The 20,585-nt window shown below is 40.5% G+C and overlaps 1 protein-coding gene across 19 annotated transcripts in view; it reads right to left on the bottom strand.

The window, feature by feature from the left end:
- The window catches only part of PKHD1 (PKHD1 ciliary IPT domain containing fibrocystin/polyductin), a 476,353-nt gene that overhangs the window by 230,023 nt on the left and 225,745 nt on the right, over nucleotides 1–20,585 (bottom strand). For 18 of the 19 annotated variants that reach the window (XM_082346239.1, XM_082346232.1, XM_082346245.1 and 15 more), the window contains 2 exons: nucleotides 12,202–12,267; nucleotides 5,754–5,882 (listed from right to left, as the gene is read on the bottom strand). In XM_082346239.1, the coding sequence (XP_082202365.1) occupies nucleotides 5,754–5,882; nucleotides 12,202–12,267 (195 nt within the window). The remainder of the gene's footprint in view (nucleotides 1–5,753; nucleotides 5,883–12,201; nucleotides 12,268–20,585) is intronic. The other variant, XM_082346233.1, reaches the window with a different exon arrangement.

Raw genomic sequence — 20,585 nt, forward strand, 5'->3', positions numbered from 1 at the left:
GCTCTTAATTACATACATGCACACACACTACACACATAAACGCATACACAGTGGTAGATTAAAGACAGCTGCAAGTTCTTTGCTCTTCTTCCCAATGAAAGTACAGCCTAATTCTCCTCCTTTGTATCTGGGTTGGCTTTAGTGCCCTGCTTGACCAAGAGAATGTGACGGTCATGATATTCTGAGTCTGCTAAGGCTGGCTCGGAAGGCATGTAGCTTGCACCCAGGTCTCTTGGACTGCTCACTCTTGGGGAACTCCTCTTTTCCAGGATGTTCCTTCTTGGAATCCAGCTGCCACACTGTTAGAAAGCCCAAGAAGCCCCACAGAGAAACCCATGTGGAGAGGAACCTAGGCCTCTTAGCTGACTGGCCTGAATGAACTCCCAGCCAATAACCAGTGTCAACCACCAGCTGCACGAGTGAACTCTCTTGGACCACCCAACCATGCTGGGGCTTTAGATGAGCCCAGCCACCATCGAGAGCAATGCATGAAAGACCCCAGCAAGAATACCCCAGACTAGCCCTTCCTCACAAAATTGTGAACGAAATAAAATGTACGTTTTAAGCTGTGAAGTTTCTAGGTGGTTTGTTAAATAGTGATAGATTTCCAGAATACACACACTCCCGCAGGCACCATACTAATGCCATGCATCCTACAAAGGACCCCAGTAACTCAAGTTTAAATGAACTTCCCCTTCCCACTTGCTAGTAATCCAGAATAAATGGGGGTGATGGCTTGTGTGACTTTCTGTCCCATCCAAATGGGACAAGATGAGAATTTTGAAACTATTCAAGAGACAACACTGATATTTATGGTATTTGGTTTCTAATTGACGTGGCAGACCCAAATCTCTGTGTTACCTGTATCTTATCCTATATCAGTTATAATCTCAGGTAAGAAAAAAGTATATTAAGCTAGTAATGCTCTACTCACAACATTTTGTAGAAATTCCTCCCCCAGAAAAATTATTTCCTGATTTATGGTCATCTTAACTCATATCTCCAACCTCAACGTCTTGCGATTTAACAAGGAAATACGTTAAACATTGTTGACTTTGAACATCCCAGGACTTTGATGAGCCTCACTGCCATTTAAAGTACCCGAGTACTGAAAATCAGAACAAACAGAAGAACTATTATGAAAGAAAACCAGTACTTCTCCATTCATCTCTTCAAATAAGGACAGTTCAAAGTAATACGGGAAAATGGAACACAGTGAATTCTACCACACATACACGCAAAAATAAAACCATGCTGGAGGCTATATGATATCATATCTGTACCCTTCAAAACAGAATCCTGCCACTTGGAATTATAACACATTTTCCTTTCATTAAAGCTGCTCTGTGTGAAAAAGGTGTCATCCTGTCATGGCTGAAACTCCTTCAGAGAAAGAACTGGAAGCATCAAATCCTCGCAGGTCAGTTCAGGACAAAACCTGGAGTACAAGTTAGCAGGATTATTTGTGAGGGTTTGCGATTTGCATGATTTATTAGATAGAACTTGTTCCCACTCTGCAAGATGTCTTGAATGCATTTAGACCAATTCTCCCAGTATTTAGGAGGCAAAGACAATCAGATATACTTGTTTGTGTGAAGCAAAGTTATCATAAACTAAACTACAAAAGCAAATTCTCCATGATGACTTCGGTTCACTCCATATAATACCACCAAGAAGAATTTACAGCTTTCAAAATCCAATGTCTATAAAGACAGAATGCCTCAAAGGAAAATGGTACCATACTTAAAATAGTGATATCTTTTATTAGTACAGTGAAGTCCTATTTTTATGGAATAGGATGGGTCCGAGGTCATTCCATAAAATTGATTTCCCAGAAAATGGAAATAGGCAATTTACCCTAAGAATTTTATTGAAAAATTATGCTATTCTATTTGAATAATGATGGGAATGTTCTACGCATTTCCTTTATTAATGAATTAAAATACACAAAACATCATAAAATTATATTAGAGGTTCAAAAGTATCACTTAAATCTTCTTTACCAGTCACTTTCATTTTGTAACATCAGCAGTTCCATTAAAATCGTATTATGTAAAAACGGGTTTTTACTGTAATAATAGTTATTACCTATTTAGCTCCCAAGGTTGGTGTGAAAATTAAATAATAAGCCATTGGAAAGCAAATACAAAGTGTTGCTAATACCAGAGGCCAAGAGGGGCAGGCAGATGGAAAAACGAAGGAAAAGAGCACCTGACACATTAAAAATCACAGCGTTCATCTATAATTCCATTATTGCCAACACTCCACGCGGCGGTCATGTGTGCTGATGTTATCTCACTTAATCCCCTCAACATGATGATATATTAATTTTAACCCTCATGTTATAGATGAAGGTCGGAAACGTTTAAAACGTGTCTAACGCCACACAGTTGGTAAATGTCAGAATCCGAATGTGAACACAGCTTTGCCCTACTCAACAGCCCATCCTGTATCTCCTAAAACATCGCTCCCTCCCCAGTACACCCTTGTGTCTCGTAACTGACCTTCAGTTTCTTATCCCATCTATCAAGGTCCTCTTCAAATGCCCCTTCCTCTGTGAAGTCATCTCTCTTCATCTTGCCTGAGACACTTTGATTCTAAACACTTCTGGTGTTTATTACAGCTATTTGTTGTATTATTAAGTATTAGTATGCGTTTTATCAACCCAGCTAAGTTACTAGCTGTTTGAGATCACGGCTGTATCCGACTTGCCTCTGGAGCCCCAGATCAGAGCACCTGGTGTGGTGAGTGTTCAGTTATTGTTGGTTAAACTGAATTGGAAAGGAATGTTAACTTGAATTAAAACTATATTTGCTACTGGATGCAAAGCAGATACTTCTACCAACGGCTCATGGCATCAGATACCTCTTTGGGAAGTTTCTCCAGTTTCTCCACATGTATGTACCTAATGAGAATGTAGCAAGATTGAATTCCTCACGTAGAGTATCTGACATATGCTAGGTATTCAATAAATTTTTTTTTAATTCCAAGTGAAGGGAACAATGGGAACAGGAAGTAGAGAAGTATAAATTCAGTATAATATGGAGTCTGATTTGAGTGAATCAGAGCAAGTAGGAATGGTGAGTTTTTAAAAATATATATATGGTAAAGAGTTAGGGCTCTGGAATCAAACTGTCTGCTTTCCTGGGCCAGCCTTTTTACTTATTAGCTGGGAGAAACTTGGGCAAGTTACTTAACCTCTATATGTCCCAAATTCCTCAGCTATAAAAAGGAAGATAACAGCAGGATCCAAATCAAAGTAGTTGTGAGGAATGATCGAGAAGACCCATGTAGAACACTTAGCGCAGTGCATGGCAGACACCCAGCACTAAAATTACAGTTGCTGTTAACATCATCATCATCATCAGGAACATCTTAATTCTTAGGACTCTGTTCAAAGGAGAAGGCATTACTTTCCACAGATCTGTAAAGTCGTATAGTTGTACTGGGTCGATCCTGTGAAATCCAAAGATTCAGTTCTGGTATGAAATTTTGGATGGCAGCATGGAGAACATGCGCTTCATTCAAGCAATACTCGGTGTCTCTTTTGTGCCAGACTTGGGTGAACAAACTGACTTGTTTCAGAGGAGGCAGGGAGTGAAAGAAACCAGAACAGCCAGAAAGGTCAAGAAGGTAAAACCACAAGTAGAAAGACGAGGTGAATTCAATTCCAAGGTCCGTCAGAGGTCAAAATATCAGGGTTTGCCAAAAAAATCAAAACAGAAGAGTAAGCTAGTACAGCGCCTACAAAAGACCCCAAACTAAACAGAACAGATTAAAACACTGGCCACTATAAGATAATTTTCTGGAATTAGGGCTACTTCGAGGAGAGAGGCAGCAAGAAGTAAGGACTTCATTTATTATATATTACAAATCTGTTTTCATTCCCTTATTTTTCCAACTGAAAACTAAATAATGAACAATAATTGCAGATTTTAAAAATCTTAACTTCTCTGATCTTTACAATAATACTGAAGGACCAATTGGGAGATACTTCAGACATCCGGTATCTGTGTCCGCCCACCCCCCCGCCGCCTTTCTCCAGAGCACTGATCTGTGCTCTTAAAGAGCAGCTTCACGGAGAACTCGGGTCCATCTTACAAGCTGACCATGAACAAAGGAATGAAGGATGATGGAGAATGCCAGGGGCCCCAGCAACCAGGACACACAGTGGATACAGTCAATGCAGTGCCAAGCAAGATAGCTAAGATTGCTCCTCGCTCAGCATAAAGGTCCCAAGGATACTAAAAGCTTGGCAACCTTCAAAAGCTTCTCTTGCTTCCTGCATGTGGGGGGGGAAACAGCTTGCTTAGTGGGAAAAACCATAGCCCAGGGCCAATCCACTGGCTACATTCATCAAAAAGAAGGCTGAGGCAGAACAGATTTTTCCTTTCTGTATAGGAATGACTCATGAGCTTGTTTATTCAAAAAGTTCCATCCTCCATGGAGAGAGGTGGATGATAGGGGGGTGGGATGATAATAACAGTTTAAGTTTGTATCGGTCAGCCCGCTCCCTCTGTCCTCACCTCTCTGTGCAGTTACATGTGCACCCTACCAATGCCCAGAAGGTGGTCAGTACGTTTTAACCTTTCTGCCTTCATTTCCCATCGTAAATAAAGCAAACAACACCACCACTCTTTTCATTTACCCTTAGTCCTTTTAGAAAGGAAATTGTACTTGATTGGTTAAGAATAAGGACTTGGAGTCAGATCGTCTGGTTCAAAATCCTGGTTGTGCTGAATTGCAAACTGTGTGACCCTGGGCAAGTAACTTAACTGCCTTGGACCTCTGTTTCTCTGTCAGTAAAAATGGGAATGATAATATTACTTGTATTGCAGAGCTATTGTAAGGATTAAACTAGTTAATATATGGAGAATGATTCCCAAATATTGTTAGTTGTCAACAAATGTTTGATATTAGCATTATTATTATTTCACAGATGACCAAATATTCTTTTCCCAGTACTGATCTTCTTTTATTCAGTATTACTTTAAGAAGTTCAGATTAAACCATAAATGGAAATAGGTCTTAAGAAATATATCTGTTGTATGAAAAACATTTTCTTCTCGGGCTAGGGAAATTTTCTAGTAGTTTCAAGAATTCTCTCCTAAGAAAGAAGAATTTTATAAGTATGGTGTGTATTTCTGTACCTCTGAGGAATCATCTTTCCCTTCTTATGTAAACAAAAAGAGAGTTCTAGGTAGATGGATGGATGGATAGATAGGTGATAGATTAGGTAGCTGATAGATTGATAGAATTTTATTTTTCTATTTGATTTATCTGTTCCTTTTCCATCATCTTTGAAAAATCATGGCAACAGAAGACCTTGTCATTCTTCTCAGTCCTATATTTAAAAGATTCACAAAGGCAAAAGATAGGAGGCATTTGAAAATTGCTTCTTTCCATATACCCTGTGTCTTTCAAACATAAGGATACTAAAATTTTCTGTAAATCTGTTCTCTGACACATTAGAAAAATTATCCAGTTAGTGGATTAGCCTAACTCCTTCTGGCATGGAGACTATTTATCCCACCTTTAATGAAGGTATGCTGACTATTTTTTCTGGTTTTTACTGGATTATGAAATTCCTCTCCTGTAATAACCCAAAAGAGAAAGTGGTAGACATAATTGCCTATTTATTTCCACATTCTTTACTGTGTTGTTCAATATATTTAAATGACAGATAATCCCCAATTAGACTGGCCCAGTTCAGTCTGTCTGTGATTATTTACCCCATAGATTGTTTCACTCACTGGGTAAAATCAGGACGTCATCCCCAGGGCCTGGAATGGTACCGCTGTGTCCTCCCCAGCCCTTCTCCATGCCTTCCCATGCTTCAGGGAGGGACCATTTTAAAACTGACTCAGGTGCAGAGGAAGAAGCTAGAAAACAAAAGGAAGATAGCAAGGGTAACTATGAAAATCTGATTCACTATGATAACTTACAAATTCTATCCTTATATTAGGATCCTGGTGACATTTTCACTTCCCAAAGAAGCTGCCTTTAGATATTTTATAATGTTCCATGAAAACATTTATCAGGCATAAAGCAGGTAATTATTCAGTCCTTAGAAGATTACCTCCACTTCTAGGGAAAATATATTCTACTTTTGTTATTAAACTTTTGTGTTTTGCCTTTACTATAAATACTACAACATATGTTTATCACAAAACATTTGGAAAATGCAAATATAGAAAGAAAAAGAAAAATAATAATTGTCTACTATCTCACCACCTACAGATAACTGCCATTAACCTTTTATTTGTATTTCCTTCCAGAATTTCTCAGCATTTTTACATAATTTAGATCCTATAACATGCAATTTTACACTCAGTTCTTATTTTACTTGGCAGTTTTTCACATGCATTTTGTAATGTCATTAAAACTCCTTGTAAACATGATTTTAATGGTTACATAATATTCTATCACATGAAAAGCCCACAAGTTATTTAATCCCTAATGTTTGGCATTTAGGCTTTGTCCACACTCTTTTCAAATTATACAGAATGCAGTGTTAAATATCTCTGTGCAAATCTGCCAATAATCATGATTTCTTCTTAAAATAGAATCTTAGCAATGGAATCACTAAGTCAAAGGGTATGATTTTCTCACAGCTCTTAATGCATATTAAAGGCAGGGCAATCATCTGAACACCTCTCACTGCAATAATTTACATATAGTTCATAAGTTACAACTGGTTTTTATTGATTCTGCCACTGATGATCAAGTGGCATCTTCTTTTCAACCATCCCACTGGCCTCTGAAGCAGAAATCTAATAATTTCCAGTGGGGACCATACCACACCAATGTGAAATGTACCCACACATTCTTTTCTGGAACATGATCCCTGGTACAGAGTCAGAAGGGCAGAGAGATTGTCTCAAAAGAGGAGGATGAAAAGATTCACAGATGACCAAACTCTCTTCTTCCAGTACAGATCTTCTTTTATTCAGCATTCACTTAAGAAGTTCAAGTTAAACCATAAATGACATTAGGTTCTTTTAGGGCAAATATATTTGTTCTATGAAAAATATTTTCTTTTCCGCCTAGGGAGATTTCCTAGGAGATTCAAGAACTCACATGATGAGGGAGGGAATCTCATCTATTACTTGTTAATTTCACAAGCATAAATAATGAGTGCCCTCTCCATCAGAACGGTCCTAAAAAACAGTGATGCAAAAAGAAATAAAATGCCATGCTTGCCCCCAAGGAGGAACTGGCATTGTGTAAGTATGTAAGTAAACACTGGGGGGATAGAAAGCTAAAGGGAGTACCTGACCAAGGGAGGGAGTGAGACCTTGCCAGGGGAGGCTTTCTGGAGAGAAGCACCTGAGATCTGAGCTGCACTGTAAAGGCTTGGGACCTACCCAGGTGAAGGGGGCGAGGGTGTGTGGTGAGAGTCTGCACTCCGGAGGGGTGAGCACGCGCGATGGCAAGAAATGAGAGATCACGTGGAAGAACTATAAGCAGCTTGGTGTTGCTGAGTCACAGAGCTGGAAAGAGGCAAGTGATAGGGCTAGAGGAATAACCACAGGTTAGAGTGGGAAGGGTAACAAAGACGGAGGAGCCAAGGGTAAGCCCTGGGTTTCCAGCAGGTGTGGTGTCAGGTGGAGATGCCCATTAAGACAGACATCGACGAATTCAGTTTGGGCCATTTACAGTTTGGGGTGGCTTTGAAGCCTCCAGGTGGAGATACACAGCAAGCTGGGGATGGCTGTGAATCTGAAGGATGGGAAAGAGCTCTAAGTCCGAGAGATGGTTTTTGGCATTATCACCCCAGAGGCTGTATTTGAAAATCTGAGGATGGTGGTGAGAGCTCCAGGGGACTACAGTGTGGAAAGACAAAATGCCTAAGGTCAGAACCACGGGGAACACCTGACTATTTTGTCTACCTGAACCCAACTCTCCAGTGGTCATGGCCTAATTAGGGCCCCGGGATAACTTAAAAGTACATGGATTGTGGTCAAGTAGAAATCCTAGGGATAGGGAGGGTGGGAGGAAGGGAGACAAAAGAGGGAAGAGATATGGGGACATATGTATATGTATAACTGATTCACTTTGTTATAAAGCAGAAAGTAACACACCATTGTAAAGCAATTATACTCCAATAAAGATGTTTAAAAAAGAAAAAGAAATCCTAGACAATTTAATTAACACAAAATATACCCCACACCATGGAAGCCAGGCAACATTTTGCAACAAACCCTACTCAGAAAGAGGCTTTAGAAATATTTTATATTTATTCAATATCCTGTAATAAACCATAGTGCAAAAGAATATGAAAAAGAATATATATATATATGTATGTATAACTGAATCACTTTGCTGTACACCAGAAACTAACACAACATGGTAAATAAACTATAATTCAATTAAAATAAAATAAAAAATATAAACAGTTTATAAACACCAATAATGCCTTTCTAAGTTTCCTCCCAGTTTTGTCTCCTTTTCAATACTATACCTTAAATACCCAGGTGGGGATAGGGTGGGGGTATTTGTTGAGGTGGCCACTAACACCAGAAGGTCCAGAAAAAGATGTTCTTACTTCCAGTGATATTTCAAACAGGCAATGACCAGTTTCTTTAAAACCCTACTCCAAGCTCCAAAAACCCTTCATTGCTTCAATTTTGTATCACAGATGTTGGAAACAAACATTCTTCACTTTTGTCATCTTCACTCTCATTTATGGGAAGGTTGAAACTGCCTTTAATTGAACAAACTAAATCTTAAGGTAGCTATTCTAAGCAACGTTATGATGAATGAATTTGATCATTCTATACCATCCTGCCTTAAAATAAGAACCCTTAATGGACAAGGACATGTTTAGTCTCCTGCAGAATTATGAGATGTCTATACAGTTAAAATCAAGCTTCTAGATGACTATTTTTAATATAGAAAGAAGAGGGGAGGAAAAGAAGCCTAAAGAGTTAAAGCTATCAGAGGCATACATGGAGAACCAGAAGAGAGGAATGTCTTGGAAGACTAAGAAATAGAGAATGTGCAGAGAGTAGAAGTGATCTTAATAGCGAAGTTCCAATAAGAGAGGGAATACGAAGTGGCTATTGAATGTGACAACTAGAGCATAGTGATCAAGATGAAGAGGGTCCCAGTGGAGTGATGGAGGTGGCAACCACTTGGATTACAGTGGACTGAGGAATGCACTGGAAGTAAGGAAGGGAAGACGCTGGGTCTGATCCTGCAGAAAGCTCATTAAGGAATGAACAGCTTTAAGATCTGAGATCCTCAGCCTTTGATCTGTCTTCCCAGTCGTTAAATAAGCTAGACTTATCTTGAAACTGGAGTCCATTAATTTTGGTCAGGACCAACCTTTGTGATGAGCCCTCACCCTGCTTTCCTCTCAAATTTGTCAGTCAACAACAGTCACCATTTGAGATGGTCTCCAACTTGGTACGCGAGCCAAGTATTGCCTTCTCCACCTTAATCCTTCATCTACCCCAGCATTCTATGGCTCCACATCAAGAGGAGGCTAGTATTTTGAGAAGTTTGCAGGAGTGATATAAACTACAGGAGGATTTAGGGTCTATGAATTTTGTTTTGATCTGATTTTTTTAACTGAGAGGTGACAAAGAGTTATTTGCTAAACAAAGTTCAGAAGATGTTAGAAGGGATGGGATGAGTTTAAACAGGAGAAAGGCTGACAGATCCAGAGACCAGAGAAAAGGAAATAAACTTGATCTGTGGGGAAAGGGATGGCAAATTTACAAACAGAGTATCTGATCATCTGAATATTTTTATATCACTGTCAACAATATTTGCAACTAGCCCCCACTGAAAAGACAACATGGTTGAGGTAAAGGCTCTTCAGAAATATTTTTTGTGTTCCCTCAGGGTGGGTTGCTTCACCCTCCTCCTCTCTCCAATCTTTTATAACGCATCATGGACACCAAGAGGAAATCAATGGAGCCACAGTGTTGGAGGAGCATGAAAAACCTGCATTGGGGTCTTCAGAAACCTGGGTACCATCTTGACCCAAATTAGCATACATCCTTACCCCAAACCCACTAAGCACTCATACAACAACTTTCATCAGCACCACCTCCTCTGCTTCTTTCCAACATTGGCCCATATATACCCTAATTTCTGCTGCCTCTGGAGTATCCTGTCTACCAGGTCCCCATAATGACCAGCACAATCTTGTACACAGAATAAACCCTCAACTAACTGAGTGAGCTAAAAGGCCCTATAGCAGAACACCTCAACCCAAAATGTTTTTTCTGCATTACATATTCATTGAATCTCTGAATGGGTCAACATATAGATGGAACTCCATTATTTATTCCATTCTTGTTTTGTCAAAGAATTTTTGATATTGCAAAAATTGTACTGCTTTTCATAGAGCTCTCCATTAAACAAAATGCGTGCCATATTTATATTTTGACATTAGCACTTACACCCCACACGATAGAAATCAAGCAATGTCTTAGAACCATATTAATAATAAATATTTGAATATAACAAATGGTAATGTACTAGTTCTGTAACTCCCTGGGTCTTAGGAGTTTTCTGTCCCAACATGTATAAGATAGGAAAATTGGCTATATATATATATAATTAATTTTAATCTAACTCATAAGTTAATATATGCCAAAAAGGTAATTTGAATACATTAGGGTTTACATGGTATAACAGAAAGAACACTGGACTGAGTTGGAAACCTGAGTTCTCATCCAGCCTCAACCACTGATTTCTGATGTGACTAAGTAAACTATTTAATGATTAGGCTTCCATGCCCTCATTTGTAAAATGAGGCAATTGGATAGGACAGCTTGTGAGGTTCCTTCCCTTATTAAAATTCTACAACTCTATGAAGCATCAGTTTTCTATTTATTCAGCATGTTGTCATTGACAGGCCAAGTGAAGCATCTCCCAGTTAAACTGACCCCTGCTGAAAAGCCCCGGATGCCAGCCACCCACAGTGTCCTTCCAAAGAGTCCTTAATACAGAAATCTTCGCACTAAGTGCTGAGAGGCACGTCATGCTGACGAAAGCTGCCGCACCCAGGAATGGCCACCCACAGATGGTCCAGTATCCTCTGAGGGGGCCTGACATGAGAGCTCCCCCAACAGGTAGGTTCTCTACAAAACAGGGGCTGACCCAACCAAACGTATCTCTTCTCGGGGGAATTTGAACACAGGACATCCAGAGAGGAGAGAATTGTAAGATATTTTTCTTTGGTAACAGTTATTTTAAAGGAAACATATTCCTTGATTATTTAGTCATTTGACTGACATTCCCTGGTGACCATAAGACCCCATGAAGTCAAAGACCATTCTATCTTGTTCACTGTTGTCACCTCCCACACCTCACATGAGAGGCATTCAACAAACAAAGCATTTTGAGTCACCTAAAGGAAAAAAGTGATAAAGAACCAGGGACAGAAAGAGCAAAGGCTATGGCAGCTCAGAAACAGATATAAAAACAAAGAATCTCTTTCTTCTTGGTCCAATAAGCATGAAGGGGTCATCGTTGGTACTTCTAGTTTACATACAGTTTTAGTCCTATACCTTAACCTCATTTATTTATTAATTTAAATGGAGAAATTAGATCATTTTCTGATTAGCCCGAGCTCTTCTCTGACATAACACAAAAATGCCACCGGAAATCAAAGGAAAACTCAGCCTTTGAAAAGATTTATCCCGGCTGCAAATGTATAGTTAAACAGACACAGGGTAAACAAAAACAAACAATGAAATATATTAGAAGGTGCTTATGAGTCATTTAGTCTTTGAGAGTTTAGCTTTTATGAGTTAGAAAGATTTCACAGAACCATCTGACTTATGGGGAGGATTTGTTTACCCTGATTTCCTGAAATTACTGGGAACAATTACAGTTTTGAGATACCCTGAATTTTTCTTTCCATTTGGTGGGGGCCTAATGGCTCATCTGCAGATCTGGACTCCTGTGTGCACATATGGTCCATAATTCATGAAATGTGCTTATTTACATGTTGTAATTCTTACTTTCCTATATTTTGAAATGCACCAATTCTTACATCTTTCTTTGACATGCAGACGTATATTTTAGCCGTAGGGGTGACACAATAAGGAGTTGTCAGACATAAAAGCATTAGGGCTGTATGGTACTTGCCCTACAAACAGTATGATGGGAGGAATTTATAAAACGACTGGAGGACATTCTGCTGTACCAGGCAATTCTATTTGATGAGTTAATACTCACCTGAAATAGTTGGCGCCACACCTTCCCTCACCTGGAGAATTACTTGAACTTGGCCTTCACCTGAAACTGAACACAAAAAACCATAACTTGGATATGATACAAAGATTATCTTAATACAAAAGAGATTCATATGTGAGAACGATGGCTTTGTGCTAAATTCTCCCCAACCTAACTAAATTTTCAAAATAAAAAAATGAAGTCCTTGTTAGTTAGTCTAACAATGGATTTCTAATATTTGATTTTGATTGTTTTTATTTGTAAACTTAATTGCAGTGAGCTTTCCAAAAGAATTGGCACATAAATAATTAGGGAAAAAATTGTTTCACCATATGTTCTTTGGAGGCCAGCGTTGGTGAGCAGGACACCCCTCATATCCTATTTCCCCTCGAACGGTTTGAAGGCTCATCTCTTAGAATTCATGTATTTTTCACCAGTAGAGTTCAGATCACCCATGAAATGTATTTGCTTTACCTTTATCCAAACAAATTGTCCTTTTAATGAAGCCTTTTCCCCACCCCGCTTTCTCCTCCCATCTTCCAAACCAACTGAGCACATTTAAAAGGCCTGGGGTTCATTAATTTTAAGTGTTCAATAAATTAGTGGAAATAATCAAAAGGCCTGATTCTTTCTGATAATGACAATTTGATGTCAGTATAAACCAGTAGATTAAGCTGGGAACATATGCTCCTTTGCCAAGAGAGGCTGCTGTAATTAAATAGTGAATGCATCTACAAGGTCCTCTCATGCCTGATTAATTAGTAATCAGGTGCGCCAACTCCACTTTTCAGTAACACCTTGTCTCTTAGTGGTTAATTACCTTTCTGCTTTATTTGATGCCATGGAGGCCAGCACCTCCCACCACCGAAGGACCCAGTGATGCTGAAGGTTGCTGCCTTGGGGCCTTGGTCCCACCCATGCTCTCCATTTGCCTCTCCCTGGAACCCTAAACCCTTTCCTCTGTCACAGAATGGAGCAGACCTAGGATCATTCTTTCTAATTACAAAGCATAAGCTTCAGAACATTACAAAGATAATAATCCCCCAAAACACCCATGATGAGACCTCTCTGATTCTATTCTTATCTTGTTCATTATTCTCATTTAAAATTTTTCTGTAATAAACTATAATGGAGTATCACCTGCAGAAATACAGAATCACTATGTTGTATACCCGAAACTAACATAATATTGTAAATCAACTATATTTCAATTTAAAATTCTTTCCCATTATAAAATGCATGAGTCTGTGGCTTTCTCCTTCCACTGTACACACTTTTTTGACCAGGTAGAATGGCCAACATGTTCTTTATGTGCTCTACTTTATCATCACTTCCAAAGCTTTACTTATATTGTTTCTTTATACTATTGCAAATTTCACCCACTTTTCTAACTTAAATAATAAAAGTAATTAATAATAAAGCCACCAGCTTAACATCTCTTTTTTTCTATCATGTCTAACTCATCCACTTCTGCTCACACTGATCTATGCATTTTCTAAAGTTTAAAAGCATTTCTAAAACCATGCAGTGATACTTATCCCAAGCTCTCTTTCACTTGAGCAAATACCACTGTGCATCAACTGTGGTGAATTTAGGATTGCCTCAGTCCTTAGCTCTGTCTTTAAATCTTTGAGGGAGGGACTTTTCTCCTGTACCTTAAGACACTAGACATTGTTGGACATGTAGATACTTAATTTTCATGGACCAATCAGAAATCCTAAATTTATACTGCTCTACTCTGGATGCCAGAACTTAACTGGCAATTTTGACAAATTAAACAAATGGAGGCAGGAATTAACCCTTTTAAAGGAGCCAAAAGACAAAAAGGTAAAAAAGATAGGTTCCATCAGAAAGAAAAGAGAAAGGGAATATGGCAAAATGACATCTAAAATCATGCAGAAGTCTGTAACAACAGAATACCCTTGTACAAGAGAAAGGAATAAAATATTGTAATGGAATCAAACTCTAAGAAAGGTAAATTTTTAAAAAATTCCAAGAATCATTTGGAAAGGGAAGTCAGTTCATTTAAAGATGTTATAAAAATCATCCTTGTACTCACAGATATAGAAAACAAACTTATGCTTACCGAAGGTGGGGAGGAGGGATAAACTAGGAGTTTGGGATTAGCAGATACACACTACTATATATAAAATAGATAAACAACAAGGACCTACTGCACAGCACAGGGAACTATATTCAATGTCTTGTAATAAACCATAATGGAAAAGAATATGAAAAAGAATATATATATATATATATATATATATATATATATATATATATATCACTGAATCACTTTGCTGTACACCAGAAACTAACAAAACGTAAATCAACTAGACTGAAACATCATTTTTCCCACTATATAGAGGAGGGAATTTGAAGTAAAGGGAAAATAATCAGTGTATCCAGAATCCCCTGGGCGAAAAGGACACCCCCAGCCAGTACAGTATCAGGAACTGTAGTTATGATGATTACGTAGTCGTCATAGGCAGCAGTGATGATCACCCGGAAAACTGAAAAGGCGAGCCCTGGACATACCTGACCCCCAGTACAGGCTGTCCCACTTTCCTTCATCCATTAAAGCCCTTACCCAGGCCCTGTTCCTGGTGAACCAAGGCTCCCTGGAGCAGCGAGCTGTCACGCCTGCACCTCAGCACCGGTGGCTTCTGATCTGGGTGAACTCTGACTTTGTTCAGCCTCTACACGTGCACAAATGGCTCCCACCTCCAGAGCAACCTCTTCCCCAAAGCAGACACTGAAACTAAAACATGCTTTGGAAACCTATTGTTCACTTTATTAAAGCAGGTGTGTGAATATCATTCCATCTGAGAAGAGAAGCAGTTTCAGTATCACAGGAAATGAAGCAACATCACCAAAAGCAGGAAAAATTAGAAAAGTCTGATTTCCTATCCCACATGCCCCCTGCGGGCTGGTTCTGAGCGTGGGAGCTGGCTCAGAGGGCTGTTTCTTCCCAAACACCACTTCTAGGCAGAGAGAGACCACAGAGAGTGGGCAGGAAGTGTGTGGATGAAATCCAACAGCCTGGATTTGAATCTTGGGTTTTCCAGGTCCTAGATGCGGGCGCCTGACAAGTTCTGAACCTCACTCACTTCCTGTGAAAATGGGAATCATCGTACTGCCTTACATCATAGGGTGATTGGGAAGGAAAGATGGAAAATCCAGGTAACGTGCTTAGCATAGCTCTTGGCTCAAATGAACAATACATGTGAGTCATCATCAATACCGTTATTACGACAGGCTCATTATTCTAGGAGCCAGTTAACAAAACCCAAAAAGTATGCTTTCACTCTTTTGACAGCTGCACCTAATCACGATAAGCCCTAGTATTCAGAGTTGTAAGCAACTTAACCAGATCCGCTGAAGTTTGCTAAGTGCTTTGACCCTATAAAAGACAGCGTAAATGCAGTGTCATTTCCAATTTGGAGAAATACCAAGAGGGATAAAAATCATTTGAGAATAAAGGTATTGACTCAGGAAGAGTTTAAGAGCCTAACACAAGCTGTGATATTGTACATATGCTTTCTCAGTGCTTATGATTTCTGATTTTGTATTTGTAATATGAGAATGGTTAATCTCCTTTGTTTATCAGTGGAGCCTCACTGCCGTTGATCCTTCCAGATTGTAAGAATATCTGGTTGGTCCTCAAAAAGAAAAGAAACCTTTGGGTCAATTATAGCCAAATTATTCTGATGAGTGCTACATGATCTAAGCTTGCTATAAACACAGACATCTAGGAGAAAGAGAGAAACATGTAAGAAAATGGCTCCCGGTGAGAGAAAAGAGAGTTACTCATGTAGATCTGATTCTCGTGCCTGCCAGAGTGATGTGTTGGCAAATTTTGTCCTCACGAGGGCCCTAGGGAAGAGAAAAATTAATTGATTCTCTCCCAGGGCAGGTCCCATTTTCTCTTGGAGTTTTGGAGGGAGAGAGTACCTGCTTACCTAAAAAGAAAAACCCGCTGGTATCTTAGTAATAGATAGATCCCTTGCCTGTTTTCTTCTTCACTCTATCCCCATGCTCACCTTGCCACTGAGGACTGTACACGTATTAGGACCTCTCGCTCAGCTCACATTTATCTAGCGTGAGTCAGCTACTAACTACACGTGGAGAGAACGGGAAACAGCAACTGCTTCTGTGTCTGTGAGTTTCTTCCAGTCTCATCTGACTCGTGCCTGCTCTCCCTCTCTTTCGGCCCTGGACCCAGTTCCAGTGCCATCTTCATGGGCCAGCTCTTGGGTTGGTCCTCTCTTTGCATTTTCATCTTCACCTGCCCTGTCCTCGACCTCCACCTCTTCTCACACTCCTGCACCCGCCTGCTCTGTTTCTCCCTCCCTGTTCAGTTCTTGCTCCCCAGAAATGAGCCTCATTCACTCAGCCACAGAGAAGGCTTTCTTGTCAACTGGTCCCTGGGCAGCTAAAGCTTGATTCGCAGGACCACTCTCGTCTGATTCCAGCCTCTCGGAGACAGCCACTGAGTGACCTTGACCTCGTCACCCGGGATCTTTTCAAGACCTTCACAGAAATATGATATGAAAATCCTTCCAACACTTGTGAGTCTTCTATTATTCCCAATAACATTCATTCATTAAAAGGTGTAATTTTTTTAAGAGTAAAAGAACTTGATCAAGATGCTGAGAGATACATCTGCATTAACCAGTCCTGAGAGTTAGCTCAATTAAACCTTCTTAATTAACTCAGAGAACAATAACAATTGTTATTCTGACTCAGAGCAAGGTTTGTCATGCTTGCCCAGGGCGTGTGTGATTCCTGGGCCCTGCACAGATCTACAGAACCAGAACTTCTGGGGGCGGGGGACCTGGGAGCAAGCATTCCAGCTGTTTGTCCATGAGGCACACTTAGAAAGCACTTCTTGAAGGAGTTTTACAAACTTTTCCATACTCTACTCTTAAAAATGTGGTTTTTACTCACAGGTAAAAACCTGTGAGTAAAAGTTTCTCTTAGCAAGTGACAGGTATTCTTAGCAAGTGAGGAAAGGAACCCAGGTTAAAAAAAAAAAGAGAGAGAGAGAGAGATCCTTATATTCACAATTCTCACTTTTCATCAATTATACCAAAAATTTGAAAACCAAAGTATACTCCCAAAATATAAAATGTAATGTGATCATTTTAGTAGTATAAAAGTTTTATTTTAATAGTTATGAATGTTAATGTGTTTTAGAGAAAGCAAGTAGGTCATTAAACCCATGATTTTATGGATAATATTGCTTAAAAAAAAGACAGGTTTTAAAAATAAGGCAGTGTGGGAACTGATGTAAGAAAAATATCAAGTAAGTAATAGCACAGGAGGCATAAGGATGTGACAAAGTGTGAAGGCGGCATTCAAATATGTAAAGTTCAAGACGCACAGAGGAGTTAACAAGTACAGCTTTTTCCCACAAACAGGAGAAAGAAGAACTGGTTTACAAGGGTGGGTAGGTACATAAGCTTAGATTAAAACAAAACAAAACACTAGTATACTAGAAAAAACACTGAAATAGAGTCAGAAAAGCCAAGTCGGGATACCGGTTACACCACCCGTGACCTGTGTGAACGGAGGCCGGCCACCAGCATCGCTGAGAATTAGCTCCTTAACCTTGAGTGATTCCTTGAAAAAGTATCTGATTCTGACTCCTGAGTTTTCCTTCCTTCCTTCTTTCTTTCCTTTTCTCCATTTCTTCCTTCCTTCTCCTTTTGGAGAAGTTGCTTGTAATTGAGAGGCAAAATCCCTTTGCACACGCGCAGCTCCTGTTCCGTTCTCTATATTTTTGCCATAAAGGTTTGTCGTGCATTTCCCTGAAGTCAGCTCTCTATATTACCGGTACCAATCCTTGGGGATCTTTGGGGAATGAGTTTTCTATAAGAATGTAAATTAATTTATTAACTAGAATGCTATAGATTGCCTTAGAGGGCCTCGGCATGGGAATGGCTGCAGATTTTCAAAGGATTATGATTCTGCTCTGCTCATAAAATCCTCCCAGAGAGCTCTGGGAGCCAGCTGAGTCCTCTCTCATTAGAACCTAACAAGATTCCTTCTCAAGGAGTTGCATGGGGTCTCCTAGACCAGCTGAAGAACAGAAGGGTCTAGGCGGCAACCTGCTCCATCCCAGTGCCTTAGCGCTTTGAGAAAAGAGAAACCTGGGCCGAATCCCTGCTCGCCTCACTGCCAACTTAGGAAAACATGCCTTATTTTCAGGATCTCCCAAGTTAACAGCATCTTTTCTGAGCCTTCTGGGTGATGTGACTTGAGTTCTTTTCTGAGACAATAAAGTCCATCTGTCTTTCTATCCACAGCCCACTTGCCCTCATAGACAACAGCCCCGGCTTCTTGCCAAACAGCCTGCCTTTATCCTGGTGAGGGGGACATTTGGAAACAAGCATTGACCAGCCTGGCTAGACGTGTCTTTTTTTTTTTCAGTCTGATCAGAAGAAGGTGGTACACGAGAGCCTCCAAGCCTAGCAGGCGGACTTTCTCAGCTGCCGCCTCACACAATATCCCAGCTCGGCTGCATCTCTGCTGTGTGAACTCGGGCCAGGGGGCGAGTGTGAATGGCTCGGCATCTGATAGGAATTTATCACCCACCGGCTGCTGGTTGGGTAGGGGATAAAGCAAGGGGAAGGGGGCTGTGAGTGTTTAATGCACACTGCCACAACCCAACAGTTTGCCCTAAAGAGCCTCTTCCCAATATAAAAGGACAGGGTCAAAAGTAAGTTGACCCCGGACAGAATGTACAATTATTAGAAGAGAACTGTGCAGGCACAGCTGCTGGGACCCCACCGGTTCCGCATCAGGCTTCCAAGAGTCAGAATATGAATTATCAACTCAAGGGTGTTTTCTCCACCCCTCCTCACCCCCACCACCTCCCCCAGCCTTGTCCTCCTGTTTTGGGCAAGTCCTATTGCGTTTCCACAGGAAGAAGCATAGCCCTCCCTAGCAGCTGCAATAATTGTGTCCCTATTGTGATGAAGACCTCCTCCTGGCCACCCCCCTACAAGTGGCCATTGTCAGCATGGAGTCAGTGATTACACGCTCCGCCTGATGCTTTGGGGGACCCAGCTGCCTAAGTGCTGACACACGAGCGTGCGGAAGGCCGGGGAGGGGGCCGAGCCGGTGGAGGTGGAGGCAAGAGGTGGGGGGAGCCCACGTCTGTGAGATGGGACTCTGACATACCAGACCTTTTGCATAAGTCAAGCCCAGAACAAATGAGGCTTTATCAGGCCCCAGTGATGAGGGAGTCTCATCTCCCTTTGAAGTGGAGCAGAGCATGGGGCCTAGCAGCTTTGCCTCCTTTGGACCAAGCAAACATCCTGCTTTTGATACGCTGCATGCTCATTATCTCTGCCCCATTTAATGATTTTTGATTGAAGGGTGGCGGCTGGGATGCCGAGAAGATCGTTAGAGAGGCTCCATCCAGCCAAGCCCGCAAGAAAGGCTTTCCTTGTGCCCGGGCGTAAATTCGGAATTTCTTAACAGTATGCGCTTGTTCTTAGAGGCAGATAAGGGCAGAGCGTGAAATTCTTAATTAAGCAATAAATAGAGAGTGGGGTGTCAGCAGATGTAGCCGGTAGCCATGGCAACGGGAATCACATGAGCAAGAGAGCTGAGACTAGATGTAGGCCTCGGGCCTGGGCCTGACTGACAGCTGAAGAATCCTACAAAGCTTGTAAACCAGATTAATTAGCTGACTAATTATTTCATAGCGTGAATGTAACTAAAAAATAAAAATAGTTCACCACGAACTAAAACATCCCTGGGAAAAAACCAACAGGGACAGAGGCAGTGGGAAACTGGCTGTGTAAGTCAGAGACAGGAGTGCTAGTGAATCCGATCACAGAGACTGAAAAATGGGCTCTCTGGATTTGACTCCAAGTTTGACAATATGAAGGAACGCTTGTTTTATAGTCAGACCCGTTCGCAAGCATGGTGTAGAAGCTGCAGTTCACCACTGCCGTTCATGATAGTTTATCACACCAAATATTGCCCCTCCGGGATCCTACCACAAACTGTAGCACACAAGGACTTCACTTGTGGTCTGTTTTGTAAGTGGCTCCTTGGGCAGAAGTCTAAGGGGCTTTAGAAAGGCTTTAGAACCAATCTCCTTAAGAAAGATTCTTAAATGAGCAAGGTTATCTTATTCTGTGGGTAACAATTGCTTAAGTGATATGAAGTTTCAATCAGGGGACCCATATATCATATACGTCATGTTATCATGAATCTGTTATCTTACAAAAGCTAGTCAAGGAAAGTAGAATGAGACTCTTTTAGACAAGTTATGACGGGTATATGGAATTCAAGGCACCTGAGATTGACCACCTTCCAGGAAAAAAAGAAACATTCTAGAGAAATAATCTACTGAGAAAATGTGTAAT

This window comes from Balaenoptera borealis (assembly GCF_965194805.1).
Source record: "Balaenoptera borealis genome assembly, chromosome: 12".
NCBI classification, from domain to species: Eukaryota; Metazoa; Chordata; class Mammalia; order Artiodactyla; family Balaenopteridae; genus Balaenoptera; species Balaenoptera borealis.